The sequence below is a fragment of the Vicugna pacos genome, chromosome 3 (genome assembly GCF_048564905.1).
Source record: "Vicugna pacos chromosome 3, VicPac4, whole genome shotgun sequence".
Lineage (NCBI taxonomy): Eukaryota > Metazoa > Chordata > Mammalia > Artiodactyla > Camelidae > Vicugna > Vicugna pacos.
In genome coordinates, this window is record NC_132989.1 from 22,611,850 (window position 1) to 22,636,038 (window position 24,189).

The 24,189-nt window shown below is 47.8% G+C and overlaps 1 protein-coding gene across 1 annotated transcript; it reads left to right on the plus strand.

Moving 5' to 3' along the window:
• Window positions 1–12,085: 12,085 nt before the first annotated feature.
• Window positions 12,086–23,888, plus strand: HBEGF (heparin binding EGF like growth factor). Its single transcript, XM_006204562.3, has 6 exons — window positions 12,086–12,441; window positions 12,640–12,813; window positions 15,589–15,766; window positions 21,022–21,177; window positions 21,989–22,079; window positions 22,433–23,888. Exons 1-5 carry the CDS (start codon window positions 12,396–12,398, stop codon window positions 22,059–22,061), a joined length of 627 nt encoding a protein of 208 aa, XP_006204624.1. The 5' UTR covers window positions 12,086–12,395; the 3' UTR covers window positions 22,062–22,079; window positions 22,433–23,888.
• The last annotated feature ends 301 nt before the right edge of the window (window positions 23,889–24,189 follow it).

A 24,189-nucleotide genomic window follows, 5' to 3' on the forward strand; every position in this document is an offset into this window, starting at 1 on the left:
AACTGGATCTACATAAGTCAGGCAGGCTAAGGGAGACGGCAGACGGAGGCTCTGCCCATTGAAAGGACTAATGATGGAAAGTGGAGGCAGTTCATGGAGAACACAGTGCCTGCCCGAGTCTTAAATTCCTTTGTCCGCCAACACCTGGAAACTTCCCAATTTAGCTGTGTGCCTGGGATCAGCTCCTCTAACTCAGCCCCTGCAGTAAGGATGGAGGGGCCAACTAGGATGTGTGTGTGTGAAGGAGTTCCTGGAGCCAAATGAGCAAGGGAGAATGTAATCTATTAGCAAGTCCTTTAGGCTCTGCCTTCAAAATAGACCCAGCATCCAACCACATCTCCCCTTCTCCACCCTGCCCCAAACTGCCACGTTGTTCCAAGTCACCAGGATGTCTCACCTGAATTATTTCAATAGCTTTCTAATCTCTTGCAGTGATCTCCCTGCTTCCACTCTCCCATTCTCCACACGGCAGCCATAGGGGTCCTTTTAAAAGGCAATGAAGCTGTATTACTCTTCTGCTCAAAACCCACCTACTACATTCCCATTACTCCTAGAAGGATAATCGAACCCTGTCATGGCCTACAAGATCTATAGTCTAGCCCCAGCCCGCATCCCTGATGGAATCTCATACCCATTTTGTCTTTGCTCACTCCTTGGCAGTCAGACTGGACTTCCTTTCTTATGCAAAGCCTGTTCCTGCCAGAGGGTCTTTGTGGTAGCTCTTTTCTCCGCAAGGGAAGATTTTTTTCCCCAGATCCTCACAGGACTGGATCCCTGTTACCTAGGCCTCATCTCAGACATTACCTACTCAAGGAAACCTCCCTTTTCCATCCAATCCTAAGTTTTTACATCACATTTTTTCTGTTTTATTTTCTTTCTTTTCTTCACATATACAAGAAAAAATATATATATATTTATTGAAGTATAGTGAGTTTACAATGTTCAATTTCTGGTATACAGCATAATGCTTCAGTCATACATGAACATACATATATTCGTTTTCATATTATTTTTCACCATAAGTTACTACAAGATATTGAATATAGTTCCCTGGGCTATATATACAATAGAAACTTGTTGTTTATCTACTTTATATATAGTAGTTAGTACTTGCAGATCTCAAACTCCCAATTTATCCCTTCCCACCCTCTTCCCCCTCTGGTAACCATAAGTTTGTTTTCTATATCTGTGAGTCTGTTTCTGTTTTATAAATAAGTTCATTTGTCTTTTTTTTAGATTCCACATATAAGTGATATCATATAGTATTTTTCTTTCTCTTTCTGGCTTACTTTACTTAGAAGGACAATCTCCAGATCCATCCATGTTGCTGCAAATGGCATTATTTTATTCTTTTTTATGGCTAAATAGTATTTCATTGTATAAATATACCACAGCTTCTTTATCCAGTCATCTGTCAATGGACATTTAGGTTGTTTCCATTCTTGGCTTTTGTAAACAGTGCCACTGTGATCATTGCAGAGAATGTATCTTTCCAAATTAAAGTTCCCTCTGGATATATGCCCAGGAGTGGGATAATATGGAAGTCTATTTTCAGTCTTTTGGGGAATCTCCATACTGTTTTCCACAGTGGCTGCACCAAACTACATTCCCACCAACAGTGTAAGAAATTCCCCTTTTCTCCATATCCTCTTCAGCATTTGTCGTTTGTGAACTTTTGAATGATGGCCATTCTGACTGGTGTGAGGTGATACCTCATTGTAGTTTTGGTTTGCATTTCTCTGATAATTGGTGATATTGAGCATTTTTTCATATGCCTATTGGCCGTTTGTATGTCTTCATTGTAGAATTGCTTGTTTAGGAATTCTGCCCATTTTTGGATTGGGTTTTTTGTTTTTCTCTTATTAAGTTGTATGTGCTGTTTATATATTCTGGAAACTAAGCCCTTGTCAGTCTCATCTTTTGCAAATATTTTCTCTCATTCCATAGGTGGTCTTTTTGTTTTGCTTATGGTTTCTGTTTTATTTTGCTTATGGTTTCTGTTTTATTTTCTTCCTAGCAATTATCAGTACTTGTAACTGCCTCTTTTACTTATTTACTTTTTATCGTTTATTGCCTGGCCCTACACACACACACACACAGTGGAATGTACCGACCACGGAGCAGGTATTTTAGCTATCTAGAGCTCCTAGAGCACCTATTGGCATTCAATAAATACTTGTTCAGTGAGCTCATGGAAAGGGGTAGGGCTGGGAAATGAGCTGCGCTTCTCCTAGAGGCCACACGAGGGCGCTGCTCCCCGCAGGCCGGATCGCTAGGGCCGCTCCCTTGGGCCGAGCAGCGCGGGTTTGCTTCCCAACAGATTCACGAGGGCACAGAAGTGGAGAGATGGCAGGGCGGGATCCTTGATCCTCAGCTTTGCTCTACCTCAATGCAGACTGGCCTGGTGGGATGGAGTAGGAAGAGCCCGACAGGGATGGGGAGAGAGACCAATCACTAATCTAAATATAGGTCAACCCCCCTCTAGATACCTGGGACCCATTTGCTCCCTGAAAAATGGGACTCAGACCGGCCCTCCCCCCCAACCCCAAGTCTGGACTTGGGGTGAATCGCTCCAAGTCCAAGGAGGTCCCACCCAGGGCAGGAATTAGAGAAGAGAGTCACTGTATTACCAGTTGGGGACTGGGTGCTGAGTCTGAGGGGGGAGTTGGTTTCAGTCCCAGGATGAATGGAAACTGGCCTAGGGCCTCAGGGCGGGGAATCCCTGTGACCACCCCCTTCAAGAATGTGTCCCAACCTCAGGGGCAAGTGACTCAAGAGTGCCTGAGGGGGACAGGAGCATGGATTTGGCATGAATACCCCCTCACAAACACACTCTCCCTTTCCACCCAGGCTCCAGCCAAAGTTCAAAGGGTCTGCCCTTGTCCTCTCTGTGGCCCCAACCTCCCTGGTTCCCAAGGCTGCCTGCAGTAGAGGGCCACCATGCCTCCACTCTCCCCATCCCTGCTTCCACCTCTAGGGCCTCAAGTGCCCTGAGCTGCACACGTTGGTGGGGGACGTGAGTGGGAAACCACAGGTCTACCTGTGGGCATCAGTGGTCTCCCAGACAGGGCCGGTGAAGGTGTGCTGTCTGGGCGAACAGCCCTGGGTGAGAGCACTGGAAAATGCCCTTGCCCAGGAGTTCAAAGACCTAGTTCTCATCCTGGCTCAGTCACAGACTTGTTGGGTGTTCTTGAACAAAGCCCTGGCCCCTTCTGAGCCTGCTTTCTTCCAAGTAAACTGAGACAGTTGGAGTAGATGATTCCCAAGGTTCAAAGCAAACCTTTAGCAGTAGTCTGAGCTGGCCCTGAGTGGGAGGGAGCAGGGTCACTGAGAGGCCTCCTGGGTGTAAATCCAGGCCTGGTCACTTCCTAGCAAGTGGAGAAGAGGTTTTATCTTTGCAGAGCCTGAGTCTTCCTATCAGTAAAAGGGAAATAATACAAGTGCCTACTGCATAGGTCTGGTACACAATAACACCATAAAGGAAGCCTGTTATTATTATAGAATTATGAAAATACTCACTCCCAGAGTGGGGAAGAAGGAAATGATCAAATACTGAAATGTCAGTTGTGTCCAACCACTGTGCTAGGCGCATTATCTCATGTAATCCTTATGGCAGGCCTTTAAAAAACTTCTCATTTTAAAAAACTTTTAATTTAACTTGTTTTAAAAAACTATTTATGTGAGTCTAATTATAGAAGAAGTTGCAAAACAAGGTAGAGAGGTGTCTGGCTGGTACCTTTCATCCAGCTTCCCCCAATGGTAACTTATAACAATAGTATGATATCAAAACCAGGGCGATGACATAAGTACAACACTCTTAAGTAGACTGCAGGCCTTATTCAGATTTCACTTGTTTCTGCATGTACTCATTTATCTGTGTGTGTGTATATGTGTATAGTTTCATGTAATTTTATCTCATATCTAGATTGACTTAAAACCGACTGGGTGATTTGCTCAGTCTGCTTAAGCCTTAATTTTCTCACCTATAAAATGGGGGTGAAAATACTATCTTCCTCAGAGATGTGAGAATTAAATGAAATAATATATGTGAAGTGCTTAGAACAACACCTAAAATATAGTGAGCACTCAATAAATTTAAGTATTTCTTTTTAGGAAAAACATGTTTTTGAGAAGTGACTTAAAATACATGAATAATTCATATGTGTTATAGGAAAAAGAGAAAATGCTCATAAGAATAAAAAGAACATAAAATAAAATAAATTTTCATAATGCCCTTACCTCCAAATAACCACTGTTAATTTTACTCACACCACAAATTTGAGGTATATTTCATTTGTCCCACTATATTCTAAGAACACAGGCTCAGAAAGTTTAAGCAATTTGCCATAGTCACTGAGCTTATGAATGAGGAACTGAGATTGGATGCACGCTCTTGCCTCCAGGAGCCCACAGCTGGGGGCAGCAGATAGGCATATGACTCATACCAAACTAGCGCTGCCTGGAATGAACAGCCTCTGCCAGCTTTCAAGCACTTGATGGGTTCTAAGCGCTGCCTTAGCACCTTGCAGGTTGTCTCAGTGAGTCTTTACAGTAGTCCTTTGGGGTAGCTAACGTTGCCATTTCTGGATGAGGAAACTGAGGCTCAGAGAGGTATCTTGCCCAAAGTCAGAGCGAGGGGCAGGTGGACCCAGGATTCACAGAGTCAGTCCCATGCCTCAGTCTGAGCTTCCAAGCCTCTGCTCTGAGGGATTCAGACAAGATGCTTGGGGAGTGTGTGTGGAGGGAAAGTTGCTCCAGCTGGTGCTTTGGGCTTCTCCGATCCTGGAACTAGGGTGCCCTTTTCTGATCCTACCATGAGTCCAGGCCACCAAGATCCAGCCAAGACTTGGAGTGCACCCTGACAGCTGGAGCCTGCTGCTCCTTCTCACAGTGCCTCCCCCAACCCCACTCTGGAGTAGAGAGCTGAGAGCCTTTTCAGGGAAGAGGCACAGGTATCAGAGAGACCAAGTCTGCAGAGCATAACCACCTGAACCTGCCATAAACTGCTCTACCTCAAGGTTTGCAGGCACCTCTGACCTAGATTCAGGAAGTGGTGGGAAGGCAAGAGCAGGTATGTGATCTTTGACTTTCATACTAAATATGTATGCTCCTCTTATTTCCAGAGAAGATTTACACAAGAGACACAGAAACAAGTAAATATTAAAAGATGATTAAAGAGTCCCAATAGTGAAACCAAGTTGGAGAAGAAAGAAATAATTGTCCTCAAAATGCTGGGCCGGGGATAATCACTGCAACTGAGCACCAAAACTTAACTGTGTGCTTCCTTGCGGTAGATGTAAAAAGTGAAAAGATGAATTCCACACCTGCATAATCTTATACAAGGAAGTACCTCTACCAGATAGTCATGAACCATACTTCCTAACATTGAACTGCAAGAGGAGTTAATTACACACTGGCCAGGGACCTTATATGTAATAATATCTAGAACAGCACTTTTACAAAGGATATAGTTGTTCATATTTCATGTGAATATCTCTTGCGTTAGTGGTTCTCAACGCTTTCAGAATCAGTATTTCCTTTTTATAACAAATTCATTAACACCCCTTTACTATCCTGAAATGAAGTTCACAAAGAATATCCTATCTGAACATTTACTTTTTTTTTAAATATCTATTTTTATTGAAATATAGTCAGTTTACAGTGTTGGGTCAATTTCTGGTATATAGCATAATGTTTCAGTCAAACATGAATATACATATATTCATTTTCATATTCTTTTTCACCGTAAGTTACTGTAAGATACTGGATACAGTTCCTTGTACGGTATAAACTTGGTGTTTATCTATTTTATATATATTAGTATCTGCAAGTCTCAAACTCCCAATTTATCCCTTCCCAACCCCTTCCCACCCTGGTAACCATAAGTTTGTTTTCCATGTCTTTGAGTCTGTTTCTGTTTTGTAAATAAGTTTGTTTGTCTTTTTTTTCAATTCCACATATAAGTGATATCATATGGTATTTTTCTTTCTCTTTCTGGCTGCACATTTGCTCTTTAAAGACAGTCAATATCCTAATTAATATAGAAGAGAAGGTGATTAAAAATAAAATAATATTACTTGAATATGCAAATTCTTGGTCACAACTACTCTAGAAATCTCAATGAAGTAGCTTATTACTTGCACCTACACAGACTCACCTTGAGCTACAAATACTAACTGATCTAGGTTTGTTGTTTGGCAACTCAGATACCACCAGAAAAAACAATTCACACTAATTTCATTCCTGGGAAAATCAGTGCAAAAACTCTTTTTCAATTTTTGTATAACTGAGAGACGAGTCTAGACTCAAGTAATTTAATCAAGGTTTTCACCCATATGAATGTCTAGTGGGACACTCAAAAGCAGCATGGAAAGTGGGGCAATTCTTTTTTTTTTCCCCCTAATTTTTAAAAATTGAAATATAGTTGATTTACACTGTGTTAGTTTCTGGTGTTCAGCAAAGTGATTCAGTTATACATATAAGTTCACTTTGATGTTCTTTTCCATTATGGGTTATTACGAGGTATTGACTATAGTTTCCTGTGCTGCACAGTAGGACTTTGTTGTTTATCTATTTTATATGTTGTAGTTTGTATCTACTAATCCCAAATTCTTAATTTATCCCTTCCTCCTCCCCTTCCCTCTTTGGTAACCATAAATTTGGTTTCTTTGTCTGTGACTCTGTTTCTGTTTTGTAAATAAGTTCATTTATATCATACTTTAAAGTCCACATATAAGTAATATCATTTGGGGCAATTCTTAATTGTGTGGATCCGACAGCTTTTCCCCCCAAAAGGCTGAAGACTTCCAAATTGGTGACAACCAGAAACTCCCCCACAGAGTCCTAAAATGTTCCCCAGGAGGCAGTATCTCTTCCTTTGTGAACCACTGTATTAGATCAATCAACCCTTAGTCATAAAAAAGAGTAAATGGATTATGTTAAATTGTTAAGTTGCAGCTCTGTGGCCGAATTTCTAAGAGGAACCAAATTTATTAATTCCTAGCATGCTATGTGATGTGACCTCATTCCAAGGTTGAGCCCTAGCAAAGTTAATAATAGTACTGACCTCTTTGTATGGGGCTTTCCATTTTGCCAAGCACTTTCAGAGACGCTATCTCATTCAACTGTCACAGGAACCCCCTTAAGTAGATTGTTATTCTCTCTTCGTCTAGAGATGAAGAAGCTGAGACACAGGGAAAGGTTATCCCGCCCTGTAGATCAGGCACTGTTGTTTGCCATAGAATTGGCTCAGCAAGCCTTTTGACAGCACCATGACTGCAAAAAATTCATGACGCACGTCACTGACCAGTGCCTGGATACAGAGCAATTGTTTCAACTCTTCATTTCACACGGAGGAACCTGAGGTTTGAGGAGGGAGACAGGTTGTATGATGGATGAGCGAGGAATTACCTGCCCCTCCCTGCCGACAGACAGCATATGTGTTAGGGGATGGCTGAAGGGGTAAAGTCCTGGGACTGGAGATTTTAATCCCTTGAAGTCACAGAAATTGGCCCAGATATGGAAGAGGGTGGCTTGGAATCCAGGCCTTCGCCAAGCACATCAAAAATATCGTTTGCTCAGCATCTTCTGGGGATGACAGGATTCCTGAACCCTTCTGCACCTCATCCATTCCTATCTTTCATCCAATTCAAATGGATCCCAACCCCAGGTAATCAGACGTGAGAGCCTGTCCACCCCTGGGGTGTGTAGGAAGCATTATCTGGCATTATCTCCAGGAGGTAAGGGTGTAAGGTCAGGAAAGGAGATGCACGAGGACTTCAAATGGGAGGACTGAGTTCAAATCTAGCTGCACTCCCAAAACTGCTTCATCAACTGGCTCGCATGGGGATAGAGACTGGGCATGAGAGAAGTCAGCCTAGGGTAAGGAGCAATGACCCCTTACCCTGAGCTTCCAAGTTTGGATAACTCTGGGCTCATGCTCACATAGTGATAGAAGTACCCTCAGTGGAGTCTCCCCTCCTTTATCCCTCTCCCCAGCCAGCAGAGCTCTGGGTCTGCTCAGGACTTAACTTATCCCAGAGAGTGGAAGAAGGCAGCTGAATCGCCTCCCCTAGGGGGCACATGCTTCTCTGAGAGCTAGGACCAGGGCTGCTTTCTCCGGTGGAGGTTTCCAAAACTCCCAGTGGCCTTGCAGATCCACCATCTCGTTGGTAAGCATGGCCGTCTCCCAGCAGAAAGGGACCATTTCAACTGAGGATGGCTGGCCCAGGTTAAAGCGGCAGCTTATTAAACTCCCACTGGAAGGAAGGGAGAGAGGGAGAGAGGGAACAAGGAAGGAAGGAAGGAAGGAAGGATTTGTTCTTAGGTGCAGCTGTCACCAAGTAAGCACCTACTGTGGGTCAGGCATCATATTCTGCTACCATAATTATCCCCATTTTGCAGGTGAGCAAACTTTAAGTTAGAGAAATTGACATGCCCAAAGTTAGAAAGCTTAGAAAAATAGCAGAACCCAAATGTGAACCTGTGAAAGTCTGGCTCCCCAGAGTGCACCTGTGTCACTAGGTATCCTGCTGCCCTGACCTAGGCCTGTAAGACAGAGGTTCTTATCACCACCCCTAGGAGAGATGGAGTGCTGAGCCTCAGTAAAGCTGAGGATATTACTGTCTGTAGAGGCAGAGAGAGGGTGACTATTGTTTATGCATTTATTCAAGGTAGTGTTGAGCTTAAAAGCACAGGCCCAGGAAAAAGAGAGGAATTCAAATTGAGGCTGAGGCTCTCAGTAGCTTGGTGGCCATGGGCTGTTGTTCACCTTTTTCAGCTTCACCCTTTAAAATGGGGAGGAGTCTCTAGACTTAGGGCAGTTGTGAGGATCACACAAGGTCATGCATGGGAAGTGTCATTACTGAAAGCTCTTCTGCCTCTGCCTTGGAGGTTCAGATTTTGTTCAGATGTTTGACTCGTTGTCCTAGTTCATTATGCAGACCTGGCTGATGTCAGAATTACCTGTCAAAAGTGTAAATGCGTGGGCCCCACCCTAGGAGTTTTGCATTAGGAGGATTGGGGTGGGGCTTGAAACTTTTTATTGTAAATAAATTCCCAGGTAATTCTGATGCACAGGCAGGTGTGGGAGAACCAATCTACTAGTATAGACATCTCAGCCACAGTGGGGAAGGGACTCAGGTTGGTCCCCTCTCCAAGTTCCCTTCACTTCTTTCTTGTCACCATCAGCACCTCCTCCCCACTGGCTTGCGAGTGCTCTCCCCAATTCAAGGTCTGTATGGCCTAGCAGAGAGTCAGCGGCACTCAGTGTCCCATGGAGACTTCCTTTCCAGAGGCCTGGGAACCCAGCACCAGGCTGGGAAGCAGGATGCCAGGGTTTCTGCTCTGGATTTGCCCATCTGTAACCCACTAGTGGCCCAGGGCCAACAGATCTCCAAGCTTCAGTCGCCCATGGTCAATAGATAGTCAGGGAAATTGGAGTGGCCTGTCTGTCTACTTCCTTAGGAGTGTGTCCCTGGCACTTGACAGCCAGAGAGCAGGATGGGGGAATGCTGGGTAGAGAGAGGGAAGGACATGAAAGAATCCTGCATAACTGTGCTTTTCCCTTGATGTATCATTTGATGCTCACAGTGGTAGGGAATACAATCTAGCATCTCCCTTGGCCTGTAACTTCTCTATTGTCTGTCCCTTGCCTTTACTTCAGTGTAATCTCATATCCCTCCCTCCTTTCTGGCCTTCCCGCTGTTCCCTGAGTGCTCCAAGCTTGTTCCCACCTCAAAGGTTTTGCCCTCTGTACATGGCTTAGAATGCTTTCGCACCTTAAAAGTCACTGGCTTTGTTAATCAGTCACTAATTCTGAAGTGTTGTCCCAAGCACTGGGACACATCAGCCTATAGTATATCATTGAATTTTAACTTTCATCTTAGCACTTATCATCATAGGATCCATTTTCCTTTTTCATTTACTTAATGGGTTGCCTATCTCCCCCTGTTGTAGAATGTGGGCTCCATGAAAAGCATATCCTTGGCTTTCTTGTTTATTGCTGTGTCCCGGGTGCCTGAAAAGCATTCAGGGAATGGTTTTGGAATAAATGAGTTAGTGAAGTTGCCCCAGCATGAATCGTGATTCCTTTTTCTGATCAGAGGATCAAATTTCTAAGAGGAGAAGTGACTATCCCAAAACCATTCCAGGCCCTTCCCATAAAACCTGGCTGACACACAAACCTAGCTGGGGCGAGGCGCACAGGTGTGATGAAAACTTGGAGTTGCCCTGTGAGTGGGCTAAGGCTGATGTAGGGGTGAGAAGGCGGAAGGACAGAGTGTGTGAAGGGAGAGGCAGGCTGAGACAGGAGAGCTGGGTGTGAACCTGGCATTGGTGGGGGGAGGGGGGTGACTTGGCCGTCAGGAAGTATTTCCCTCCACCCTCCCCTGGGGAGAGCCGTGACCCCAAGGTAGCTTTGTTTTGGGGAAGCAAGTGGTCAGGCAGCTGCTGAGGGAGGACAGAGGTGTGGCCTGGGTGGTGACAATCTACTGAAGTCCTAGGCCCGATACTGATCACCCAAAGGAATAATCCCACAGTGGTGCTTGGCCAAATAGGTGACAGGTGAGCTTCCTTCTAAAACCAGCCCAACCACATGTGGAGCCTCAGATCTGTGGGGAAGGGAGAGAAGAGGTCTCTAAGGAAATGAAATGGTCAATGTAAAATGCTTAGTAATAATAATAATAATAGGTCCCATTTAGTGACAGCTTGTAGTATGTCTGGTACTGTACTGACTGCTCTATATGTGTTCCTTCGTTCAATCTTCAAGTTCTCAATGAAGTAGGCATTACTATTATTGTTATTCCCATTTGAGAGATGTGGAAACTGAAGCTCAGTGAGATTAAATATCTTGTCCCAGATCACACAGTAAGAAGCAAAGTCAGGATTCCAACTTAGGTCTGTAGTGATTCAAGTGCATTATGGAAACCCAAACCTGGGGAGAATTGCTAGGGGCGAGTTAAGAGCACAGAGTTGCACTGACCCCTGCAGAAGTGGGGATGGGAAGGGAGAGTGGGATAGACTGTGTATAAATAGCAGGCCTGTTTTTATCCCTACACACGGGCTGAATCAGGCAAGCAGCTCTATCTGGCACAATCTGAGGGCTCTGAATGCCAACCCAGCCCTCTGTCACACAACTCCCTCCCCAGCACGTCCCTGGGAGTTGAAATGCCTACTGAGAGAGTCATTTCTTTGGGTCGGGATACTGACTCCAGAAGACCCCTGTAAAAATACACACGCTGGAAGAGAAACAAGTCAGTCTCCTGGCACCTGTTGAACACAGAAACCTAGGCTAGCCAGCTGGGTCCTGTGGGAGGGGGCTCAGTTTTTAGGTTGGAGAAGAAGATGGTGTTCAAAGGCCAGGAGCAGTATGAGGCTTATTTCACAGCCTGTGTCTGTCCAATCCCAGAAGCCTGGGAATTATAACCCGTAGTTGAAAAATCCTAATGGTGACTATGTATCCTGGAAAATAGATGGGGAGAAGCCCTCCAGCGGCTGGAAAAATCCTACTAACTTCCTTTGCTGAATTGATGCAAGTGCTTGTAACTGCAACTCTGGTAACCTCGGGCCCACGAGACCTGCTGGCATTCATACGTCTAATTTTTAAATGATAAATGATTTAATTATTATTTACTACTCGATTTGTTGGTAGGCGAAGAAGCAGGTTTCTGAAGCTGAGAAGGCGACATGGGTGGAGATCCCTGGTTCAGAGCAGGGATGACCGGAGGGACCAGGCCTGGCAGAGGGGAAGAAGTGAGGGGTGTCCAAGGGCGAAGGTCGGCTCAGCAGACACAAGGCTGCAGCGCGACAAACATTTGAGGAAAGGTAGGAACTGGTCCCCGCCACCTGCCGGTCAGCAGCCCTACCCACAGTCAGGCGGCGGCTGCCCTGGCCCAGTCCCAAAATATGTGAGCGCCGCCCCCTTCTCCCGCCCCCTTCTCCCGCCCCCTTTCGCCGCCGCGCCCGCGGGGTCGGGGGCTGCGCTGCCGGCGCCGCGAGCCGGGCGGGCGTCCCAGTGCCGGGGGAGGGGAGGGGGGAGGGGGCGGCGGGTGGCGGGGCGGGGCGGGGCTTTGGCGCCTCCCAGAGCCTTATTCCCGGCCGCGCGCCGGGGAGCGCTCAGTCGACCGAGGGATCTGCGCGCGGCACGCGGCTGGCTAGCCTGACTGAGGCGCGGGGGCTCGGGCGGACAGATTGACTGATTGACAGAGTGAGCAGAGAGACGCCCAGCGGCCGCGAGCTGCGCGCAGGTCGCAGTCAGGCGTGCACCCAGAGGCCGGCAGCAGACCCTGCCCGGCCGGATCTCCCGAGCTTCGCCGGCCCCGGCTCCGGTGCCAGCGCCCGGTGGCCGCCGCCTCCAAAGTGATTGCTGCCTCTCCGCCTCCGCCGGATCCGGGACCATGAAGCTGCCGCCGTCGGTGGTGCTGAAGCTCATTCTGGCTGCAGGTAAGAAGGCTGCCGCCGTCCCCGGAGGTCGGGGGGATGGGGAGGCTCTGCTTGGGGCACCGAGGGAGATAGCTGCAGCGCCCCCGGCGCGGGCCACTTGGTGGGGCCAGTGCTCCCCGGCTGGCAGGCGCCGGCGACGGTGCGTGGCGACCCGGGGTCTGGGCGGGGGTCTGATGCGGCCTCGCCTCTCACGCGCAGTGCTCTCGGCGTTGGTGACCGGCGACAGCCTGGAGCGGCTTCGGAGAGGGCTTGCGGCTGGAACCAGCAATCTGGACTCTCCCACTGAATCTACGGACCAGCTGTTGCCCCCAGGAGGTGGCCGAGGCCGGGAAGCCCTGGACTTGGAAGAGGGAAACCTGGACCTTTTCAGAGGTGGGTGTTGGGGCTGCCCATCCTCGGACCCTGGTGGGAGTTGAGAAATAAGCGGATCTGGCTTTCATGCTGATTGGGCACACCTGTGGTTTGGGGTTTTCAAGGAGGACTTCAAGGAAAAGCCGCTTGGCCTGACAAGCTTACTGAGGGATCCCCCATACAGGTCCCATTGTCTTTCTTGCCCTTGGGTCTCACGTGCCGAGTTGCTGCCCTTCTGGGTACTTTGGGCAATTGAGACAGGCAAGGTGCCTGGGCTCTGTACATTCCTCTGACGTAATCTGGGTGATAGGAACAAGGAGTGGTTCCTATTGAGATGCTTCCCCTCGAGTTTCTATGTAAAAATGGGCACAAGTCCTAATTCCCCCATCAAATGGCTATTGTGTGTAAAATAAGGTAAAAGATGTAGAGATGCTAGGCACACAGTAGGTGTGCAGTGTTAGTCTCCTCCACCTACTTGTCTCCAAGTTGGGGAAACAGAGGGGAATGAAGAACTCTTGGTCTCCCCAGGTAAAGCCAGCACCCCCTGAGGAGGCTGTGAATGGTGAGCACGGGGTCCCTAGAGAGCTGTATTGATGTGCTAGGTGCCTACAAATCCTACCCAAGGCCTGGATACTTCCGGACCACTTAGAGTCCCTGGGTGGGATCCTCCAGCCCGCGCAGGTGCTGTGGCTAAGTACATAGAAGCACGGGGCAGAGTCCAGAACCTCCAGTATTGCCTCCTTCCCTATCCCCAGCCACCTGCAGAGATTCTTGAGGGTGGAGCAGGGACTGAGCCCTGGAGCCCCGGAATGACTGTATTTGGCTGGAAGGATACCTACCTGTTCTAGCTCCACCTGCTCCTCAGCCACCCTTCTTCTTCCTTATCCAGAGCTTCCCTTAGGTGCTGTCTCCGTTTTGTATAAATGATGGATCTGCTCCAAAACTAAGGCTGGGCTTCCACCTTCCGTTCTCTTAGTGGCCCTCTGGGGTCACCCCTGGCCGGAACAACCTGGATTCTCCTGGCCCTCTCCTCCTAGGCTGGGCAGAGCTGGGCTGTGACTCACCCTCCACCCACACAGCTGCTCCTCATACCTCTGCAGACCTGACTCACTGCTCCCTCTCCCCAGCAGGAGCCTGGCTATCACCCTGTCACTCTCTCCCTCCCTTTTTTGATTGGCTTGGCTCTCCTGCCTCAGTTTCATCACAGCTCTGGTCACTGGTTCTGGGTCTGCACCAGAAGAAACAGGGGACTATGGGACTACTGGCACCTGCCTTTGCCCTTTTCTTGGGTTTCCTGGGCAAAGACTATCTTTCAGATCTCAGGATGTCTTCTCACCTAAATTAAATGTTACCATTTATTAAGTGCCTGCTGTATTTTAGGCACTCAATACGTTATTGTGGATTAATTAATCCGTGTTGCAACCCTCTGAGATAGGAACCCCTGCTATCCACTTTTTACCAAGAACCTCAGGGCTCCAGGAGATTTATGTGACTTGCCCAAGATCACATGGCTGAAATTAGAGCATGGATCTACTGACTTTAGAGCCCCTTCATTGTCTCATTCCTGACTCAACATCCCAAGTGCTCTGGGCTTGTCTGATAGAAGGAACAGGGAGGGGTGTGTGAGGCAGCTTGCTGTGTTGGGAGAGAGCACTGGAAATGGACTCCAGAGACCACATTTCAGATCCCAACCCTATATGACCTTGGGCAAGTCACTGACTTTTGGGACCTCAAGTTTTTCATCTGAAAATGGAAAGCCATATTTTTTGAAGTCAGTTCCACCTTGAGGATCCAAGGTCTCCAGTCTAATATGCAATGCTCACTCTTCTGCCAGACATGTCACTACAGCCACGGACAGTGGGCACCTTTATTCTGCTAGGGACGGGGAAGGGGGACTGGCATTAGACCCCTGAGCTGATGGGTGTAGCCCATGGTCAGTCGCAGCTGGATGTCTGTGTGAGATCGTTTTTCCCCTTTGAAGCATGGAAAAATGGGGAAAGTCATTGTTGTTCTAGTTCCTTCTTGATAGTTCTTTACTTTCCATCTTTCTACCCCTTGTGCACTGTACTCCCCATCCTAGAGAGCTAGAGACAGGACATTTGGGGATAAATGTAAATGGATCTTTGAGAGAGGGGATGAGCTGCAAAGGGCGCATAGCGAGTTAAGCATTCTGCTTGATGTCAAAAAAGCAAGGCTCTGACCAGAGATGTCTTGCTTGTATCCCTGAGGCTGGTTCAGATTTGGGCTCATTAGCCTGGTGCAAATGGGTACCCAGAGGGGGCCACCCAGACATGAGTACTGTTCTTATTTTAGGAGCCTCCTCCTTCTAAAGTACCCTCCAAGTACCTTGTCCAGAAGCAATTTTTATCTCTGACACTGTCTTCCTGCAAGTGGGTCACTGAGTGCAGCATCAGGAAATGAGGCTGATTTAAGGCCAAAATAGAACCAAGTGGGCGTGGGGGGGTAGGAGATGAGGATGGACAGTGGGGTGGGGGTGAAGCTGGTAGAATTGCCCAAGCAGCTGCAGCTACTTAACAGAAACTAGCATTCTTAGAATGAGGTTCTTAAACTGAGTTTGTGAAATGCCTTCCTTGGGACTCCCTCAGCCTCTCCTTCCTCCACTGCTTTCTGGTGGTCTGCCCAGGCTTCCCTCAGCCCTTGGGAGGCACTGGGCCAAAGGGCCTTCTCAGGCGTCTGAGTGGAGGTAGGATGAAAGCGTCCTTCCTGACACTGTGCTGTGTGATCCTTTCCCCTGAGAGAGCCGGAGACTTAACAGCATATACTTTTCTACTGCAGCTGCTTTCTCCTCTAAGCCGCAAGCTCTGGCCACACCGGGCAAGGAGGAGCGTGGGAAAAGAAAGAAGAAAGGCAAGGGGTTAGGGAAGAAGAGAGACCCGTGTCTTCGGAAATACAAGGATTACTGCATCCACGGAGACTGCAAATATTTGAAGGAGTTCCGGGCTCCATCCTGCATGTAAGTGTCCCTTCCCTGGGACTGTCTGTTATCAGCTCACTCTTCTTCAGCCACGTGGCTGTTCCTCGTTGTCACTGTTCCTTGAATTCATAATTCTACCCAGTTTTTTCTCAACCTCTGGGAGGAAGTTGGGAGGAGGGGAAATATTTTTAGTCAGCGGAAGGGGCTCCCCCCAACATAGGATGCAATTTCCTGTGGCGTGGGTTTGTGACGCTCTTTCATCCTTGCTTTTCCTGCTTGCTTAGAAATTTCCTGCTTGCTCAGAAATGAGCTTGTGGAGAGGAGAGCTGACACCTGAAGGCAGGTTCATTTCTCTGCCTCATGCCCTACTCCAGATGGGAGAAGCCAGTAGGAAACATGGCAGAGTGGGCTTCCTGGGTGGAGTGGAGCTCGCATAGCCTCCTTTCCCAAGGCCTGCAGGCAGGTCTGAGGTACATTTGGACACATGCTGTGCAGGTGTGTATGCACTCAGACCTATGTGCATGTGAGAAAATGTGGGTTGAATCTGAGGCGTGGCAGGATTGTTCAGGAAGCAGTCACTGGGAGCAGGGAGAAGTCTCTCCTCCCTTCTTCCTCACCCCGTCAAGGGCCAGGAGGTGGGGGACAGGGTGGGTATTGGCCTTTGGCCACTGGGGTGGGAAAACACTTCCTTTGTGCGGGATTAGCAGAAAATGGAACCTGACTCAGTAGGCATCAGCCCCTGGCCAGTCAGGCAGCACCACCTTCTCCCTGGGCAAGGGTGTGGGTGGAGGGGCCATGGGTTCCCCAGCCACTCTGCTAGGCCAAGCCCAGCAGAGGGCTGCCTTGGCAATCCCTCAGGAATGACAGCACTGCCATGCTCTCTGGCAGGCATAATGTCACCACTGTGCCCGAGACCCACACCCACATCAAGCTGCAAACATCCACTCTCTTCTGTTGGGCCCGAGTTTCCTATGGAGAGGCAGCCTCTGTGACCTGGGAGATTCTGGCAGGGTCAGGAGACAGTTGTGTGCACGCTTCTTCCCAGCCTGTCAAGAAGGCTGGCTGCCTGGCATCGCTTCTACTGTGATTGGGACAGGTCCTTTGGCTTTTTAAAGCTTTCTTATCCCATCTGATCTCATGTGGCAGAGCTGCCCTGTATTTGACAGTTGGCAGACAGACCCATCCCTCCCCACCATGTCCACAGTCACTTGAGTGTCCTCTCCTATATAACATCCTCATCATGAGCTTAATATTGGAGAAGGTTGCTTAGAAGTGACCTAGACAGTCCCCATATTATCCTTCCCAAGGTCTTGGGACAGGGCAGGAAATGTTTGTCTTAAGTTTGTAAAATGGCCTCATTAGCACAGGGTGGAGGTGGTGACTCTGAGAGTAGTCAGGATGGATGGATTGAGGCCAAGAATCTGTCTGGGCCAAACTGGTCCGAGGCATTGGTGGATGGACTTTGAGTGCTCAGCTGAGAACCCTTGTAAGGCTGCTCTCCTGGAGAGCTGGGCTGGACCGACCAGCTTAGCCCAGAGAACCTAGAAGATGATGTCCAGGGCCAAGGTGACCTTAGGGATGGTGATGATAAATGTGACAATACCATCCCTTCTTTGCCCTGGAGCTCCAGAGTTTACATTTAATATGAGTTGAGCCCAACAGGTATGTGTTGAACACCTACTTGGTGCCAACTATTCTAGGAGATGGGAAGACGTAGTTCTGTCCTGGGATTATCGAAAGCCCTCTGCTGGGTAGACAGGAGGTTTGCTGTCTCTACTTGAAAGATGAGGAAGCTGGAGCCAGGAAGTAGGAAGTGATTTGTCTGAGATCAACAGCTAAATAAAGTAGGTGGAAACAGGACAGGGACTCAGGTGCCTGACTCCCATTCCAACATGCTTTTCATGCCCCCAGGCTGCCCTGGGTGTTGGCTTGCATCCTTCTTCTCTGCCTGTCCTTACAGAGTTGGAGCAGGATTTTATAGAGGGTGGCTATTTTACTCGAGGGCTCTTAAGGCTTTTCCTAGTTTAAGAGCATGGCAATCTGATGTGAGGACTTTGTGTCTGCTTCTTAGGCAGATTTTCAAGGGGCTGGATTCTGTATCTGGTTTGCTGCCTCCTGCCTCCAGCCTTTGGTACTCAGGGCAGCAGACAACAAGCAGACACAGAGCTCCTGGTTTGGGGGAATGTGACAGCTGGGCACCTACATCTGGGGCCCTTTGTGGCTCCTTCTTGCTTCCAGATCCAGGAACCACCAGCCAGGGCGTGTCCAGGCTGCTGTGGTGAGCTTGAGCCTGGCCGACTTCCTAAACCAGCCCTCTGCAGCCACCATCCACAGGAAAATCCTTTTGTGTCACCAGCCAAAAGTTGCCCTCAGAGAGCAGTTTCCTGGGGCTCCTGACTAGTTGCTGACCCAGAAGTTGGCTGCAAAGTTTCCTGTGGCTGGAGGAAACCTGGGGGCAATTGGGCTGAGGAAGACTCAGTGCTGGAAAAGAGACAGGCTCGAGGGCTTCATTTGGCCTTACTGCTCAGATGCCCAGAAGGAATGACAAGCCCTCTTCTCTGGCTGCATCTGACTTTGGTGCCCCATCCTCAGGGTATGGGTACTGTCCTCTGGAGTCTGATTATACAGTAACTCCCACACATGGCTTTGATTAAGTGCTTTTATCTATATTATCTCATTCAATCTTCACAAAACTCTAATGAGGTAGGCATTTATTGTTCCTCTGTTTTACATGAGAAAACCAAAGCTTAGAAATGTGAAAATAACTTGCTCAAGATCACCCGGCTAGAAATAGCAGCAGAACCAGCCTGACACAGGCATTCTGAGTCCCCTCCACCAAATGGTGCCCCCTCCACCTCCTGGGGTAGGGGTGGAGAAATCTGATTTGGAAAATGTCTCTGGACTCCAGAGAGTTCTTGCTTCTGTTGTATTAATGCAAGTTCTGAAATGGGTCACAGACATGGGTAGGAGGAACAGGTCCCAGTTTGATGGGTTGCCGGCTCTGGGCAAGACACACGATCATGCCCCAACCCTGGGATGCTTGGAATGCCCCTTCCCTGGGGGAGCCAGGAGTTGTCTGCAAAGGGAGGGAGGTAATATTAGGATGTTTACATTATAATCCTTTTGACTCAGGGTGGGGGTGGAGGGATTATGTAACTGAATTGCGGGACTCTGAGGCCAAGCTTTATTTCTATCATCTGAGTAACTACCTGTGGGGTTTGGATGATGGACTGGGAGTGAAAAACAGAGTCAACTTCAGCTTCCCTTCCCCCAGGATAGCACGATCTCTGCAGTCAGCCAGACCACTGGGTTGAAACCTGGCTCTCCCACTCACTAGCTGTGTGATCACGGGCGAGTTTTCTAACGGAGGTTAAACCTGTTTGTTCATCTTTAAAATGAAGATAGTAACTCCTTCTTCACAGAGATGTTTTTGAGGCTGAAGGAAATGATCCTTGTAAAGCAATTAGCACAGAGTACTTGGCTTATAGGGAGCCTGAAATGTTTGCTATTTATCATTCAAGATGATGATGATGATGATGATGATAATTATAATAATAATATGAGAGAGCAAAGAGACAGTCTTTCAAACCCATCAAGCCCATCAGATACGTGTTTCTGCAGGGTAACCTGCACTGTTCAGAATGGAAAAAATTATGAATTTGGAATCTGCCAAGACTAATTTTTAATCTTGGCCCTTCTCCTCCCACTTGTGAAACATTTGGCAAATCACTTACTCTCTCTGACCCTAATCTTAGTCTTTCAATCTGTGAAAGAGTCTATACCTGCCTACCAGGGTGTTATGAGTCTCAGTTAAGGTAGTTGATAAGAACACTGTATTGTAAACTGTAAACTGAGGTGCACAAATGATTTTCCAGGGGCATCCCTGAGAGCATCATCTATTGTCCTGGCAGGATGGGGGTCATTGCTTTGCCCATCTGGGCCGATGGGACAGATGCATGGAGAGGCTGGGCAAGGAACTGTGTGCTCTGCTGTGGACCTGACCTGCATTTATCCTACAGTGAAGTGGTTCCCCAAAACATCCAGGAGGAGCTGGGAAAGGGAGAAGTGCTGGGCAGGAAGGCAGGGGCAGCCCGGCCCCTGGGTCTGGACAGGTCTGCTCCTTGGAGCTTTTCTGGAAGAGCAGGAAGAAGGGATTCCTTGCTCTGAGGCACCAAGTGCCTAACCTTCTTCCCAAAGGATGGGCAGTTCAGAATAGAGGGCCACCAGGTTCTCAGTGCTTCCGTTAGCTGCTAGTGGCCTAAAGTCCCTAGACAGACAGAGCTGCTACACCCCTGGCTGAGATCACTATCACACAGTCCACATCCATGTGTCTGCCCTGCTGTGTGACTGTAGGGGAACAGCTCTGCCCTTCTGTGACATGGGGCTCCTACTACATCACAAAGGGTCTCTGGGGTGCTCAGATAAAGAAAGGGACATGAATGTGCTTGTTCAACTATAAGCACTTCCCAGTCTTCCTAAGAGCTTCCAGGAAAAGTTTTGTGTTAGAATAGGCAGTTGCCATCTGATTTATTTCTTGAGTGAGAGAAGCCAAGGGGTTGTTTCTGATGGTCTAAAATGCACAGGCAGGACAGCTGGGCAACAAGATGTTTTCTTGGTTTGTTGGCTTTGTCCTGTGATATAGGAGGCCTGATAGCCCAGCGTTCGGAGGCCAAAGGCCAAAATTAAGCTCTCAAGTTAGGCCTTGCACTCAGAGGGAGCTGGGAGTTAAATGAAGGAAATGAGAAAAATGACTCCTGGCAAAGGAACGGGGCCTATTAATAGGCTGGGCAGTGGCAGAGAGAGACTGGACGCTGAAAGCACTGGTGGGGAAGGCTGGGTGTATTTCTGGGTCAGAGTGTTGAGGGGCCTCACTAGAGGGAGTGATACTGAATCCCCTCAACTCAGCCCACCAGCTCTTGTGCCTAAGTCCTCTGAACTGGCTTAAACAGAACATCTTAACACACATGTAGTTAATTATCCACACGTGGAACATATCTAGCCAAGCTCTGAAGTCCTCCGTTGCTTTTCCCCTGCCTGGAGCAGGAACTTTGAGCCAGAGAACCAAAGGGAATGGAGAAGGGAGAGGGTGTGGAGTGAGGGAGGAAGGCTACGGAGCCTTCAGAGGGGCTTCTAAGAGTCTTGTATGGAGAAAGATAGAGGAAGGACAGGGATCACTGTTAGGGACTGACAGGCTGAAGTTGTGGGGAGTGGGGTTTTGCTTGTGTAGGTGGCCTATTGCCAAGAGTCTGGCCAAACCACTAACCTCATCTCTGCTTTGTTCTGTTTTGGACCAGCTGCCACCCAGGTTACCATGGAGAAAGGTGCCATGGACTGAGCCTCCCAGTGAAAAATCGTTTATATACCTATGATCACACAACCATCCTGGCTGTGGTGGCCGTGGTGCTGTCATCCGTCTGTCTGCTCGTCATTGTGGGGCTTCTCATGTTTAGGTGAGTGTCACAGGCTATTTCTGCAAATCACTTCTATTCCTCCTTCTCCAGGATCTTCTACCTGTTGGTGACATGAGCCTTCCAACCCCCCAAATCCTGGTCTAGGAGTCTGATCAGCATTCCTGGGTGCAGGGTTTCTGGTATGGCTCCTCTGGTATGACATGAACCTGGCTCCTCTGGTATAACATGAGTCCACACTCTAGAGCCCAGGGCAAAATTGCCAGGCCATAGCAGGTCTTTCTTCTTGTAGCAGAATCAGCAGCCCACCTGTGGAGCCACCTCTTCACACAGTTCCTCCTCCGGGCTCTGATCTTTGATGGCATTAGGGTATGATTTGGTAGTCAGGGCCTGGGTGGTGCTATTGGTATATCCTTCCAGTTCTGAGGCATCTGGACCCCAGGCCATGCTTCCAGTCCAGGTTGTGTTCTAGATTGGGGAGACCTACTAAGCACTCTGTGCCCATTTACAAGGAGTGCAACTCATCTGTTTTGAGACCTGGATCAAGTTACCTATCTTGCTAAGGGTTGTAATCTTTCAGTGATGATAATCTCTGTCTACCTACCTCATAAAGATGTTGTAAGGATCATATAACTGAGGTGAAAGTTCTTAGCAAATTATAGCCTGTTGTTAGAGACAGGCATCCCTTGAGGTAGTCGGACCTTTGGCCAGAGGTCTGTTGGGCCGCCATATCCTCTGGGATTTTCCAAGTATAGAGAGAACCACTGGGCCAGAGTCTTTCGAAAGGACCAGCTCTGGGACCTGCACCCTCTTATAGTAGGCAGAGCTTGCTCACAGAACTTATCTTCCCCAGGTACCACAGGAGAGGAGGTTATGATGTGGAAAATGAAGAGAAAGTGAAATTGGGCATGACTGCTTCCCACTGAGAGAGACCTGTGCTCAAGGTAATGGTCCACCCTTTGCCCCCTGGCCCCATCACTATCTTTCCTGGATCTGTTTCTAGGCATGCTGAATTCTTCTCTTGACCTATGGGTTGGGGGACAGGCTACTGTGGAGTCAGGGTTCCATTGCAAAATTATTTTTAAAAAGGCTTTTGGGGCTGCATCTCCAACTGGGGTGAAAGTTGCTAGAGAGATCCCCAGGAGAGATGCCTGAGAAGATAGCTTCTCCCATCCTCTTCTTGTCGCCTTCCCACCTCTTCCCAGAAGACCTTTCTACTTCTTGAGAATGGACCCAGGAGACTCTTAAGACCTTTAAAGCTGAATCCATCCTTAAATGCCTTCCTCTTATGCTTTAGGAATCAACTGGGGACTGCTACCTCTGAGAAGATACAAGTTTTGATCGATCGCAGACTCTGCAGAGGAAAAGGACTTCACAACTAGCCATGAAGATTCCTTCATCCCCAGTTGCCATCTAGATTGGGCCTCCCATAATTGCTTTGCCAAAATACCAGAGCCTTCAAGTGCCAAACAGAGTATGTCCAGTGGGATCTGGGTCAGAAGAAAGCAAAACTGAGGGACTCTTTATGCCTTTTGGATTCCCCTCCACCAAGTCCCACTTACCCCCATAAGTTTGTTTAAACACTTATCTTCTGGATTAAAATGCCAGTTAAATTCCATATGCTCCAGGATCTTTGAAAAAAAAAGAAAAAAAGAAGAGGAAGAAAGAAAGATTTGTGGGTTGGAAGAAAGTAACAAAGATTGGGAAGCCGTGTACTCAAGTAGCCACCAAGGGATCTGCCATTTGGACCCTCCAGCGCTGGATTTGATGAGTTAACTGTGAAATACCATAAACCTGAGAACTCTGAATTTTGGGACTTCTACCCAGATGGAAAAATAACACCTATTTTTGTTTGTTTGTTGTTTGTTTGTTTGTAAAATGCCTCTTAAATTATATATTTATTTTATTCTATGTATGTTAATTTATTTAGTTTTTAACAACCTAACAATAATATTTCAAGTGCCTAGACTGTTACTTTGGCAATTTCCTGGCCCTCCACCCCACATCCCCCACCATCTGGCTCAGCATCACTCTCCTCTGCCACAAATCTGAGGTGGCTCTGTGACCCATCTGTAGTCATCTGTTTTTCTGTCCACATCTCTGAAGATCCTCCACGATCAGAGTGCCACAGGGAGTGTTCTGTACGGTCAGGATATAGGAATTAACTTTGTCAGATCCACTCTGTGAGTTGGATTGCAGTCTTGCCTAGGCGATTGTGTCTACCGTTTATGTTTTGAAAGCCCAAGGTGCTGATGTCAAGATGCAACAGATATCAGTGTTTCCCTGTGTCCTCTCCCTGCCCAGTCTCAGAAGAGGTGGGGCTTCCATGCCTGCATCTTTCCTGGCCCCTTACCCCTCCATTGTCCCAGGCCCACAGAGTGGGAACTCACCTTCCCATGTGTCAAGACATTTCTCTTACTCCTGCCATTCTTCTGGTGCTACTCCATGCAGGGGTCAGTGCAGCAGAGGATACTCTAGAGAAGATATTAGCAAAGAAAAAGGCTGAGGAGGAACAGGAAACTTTGGAGCCAACTGTTCTCAGTAATTGATAACCTACCAGTTGCTACAGAAAAGGTTGGAGGTGAGGCAGGCTTTTGTGTAAACCCGCCCACCTCACCAAAACTAGCAAGGTATGCTGTCATGGTCCCTTCTGGAAGTTTCTGGTGCCATCACTGAACTGTTACAACCTGTATTGCCAAACCTGGTTCATATTTATACTTTGCAATTCAAATAAAGATAACCCTTACTCCGTAGCCTTCTGTCTGCTTGTTTTAACTGGGAACTGGTTTAACAGAGGTATTTTCTTTTTTCTCTTTTTTTAAATTTATTTTTTGATGTTTTATGTAAGTACGTATGTATGTATTTATAGGGGGGTAATTAGGTTTATTTATTTATTTTAGCGAAGGTACTGGTGATTGAACCCAGGACCTCATTCATGGTAAGTGCGCACTCTACCACTGAGTTATACCCTCTCCATAACAGAGGTATTTTCTTAGCTCTGACTCTGTATTAGGCTCTACACCAGGCCTATTTGTATATACTGTCTCAGTATCC

Bases quoted from the DNA above. Each gene is read 5' to 3' on its own strand.
- HBEGF (XM_006204562.3), top strand. From the start codon at position 12,396: ATGAAGCTGCCGCCGTCGGTGGTGCTGAAGCTCATTCTGGCTGCAG. The intron at 12,814-15,588 runs GTGGGTGTTGGG...TTTCTACTGCAG, and splicing joins AAACCTGGACCTTTTCAGAG to CTGCTTTCTCCTCTAAGCCG. The intron at 15,767-21,021 runs GTAAGTGTCCCT...GTTTTGGACCAG, and splicing joins TTCCGGGCTCCATCCTGCAT to CTGCCACCCAGGTTACCATG.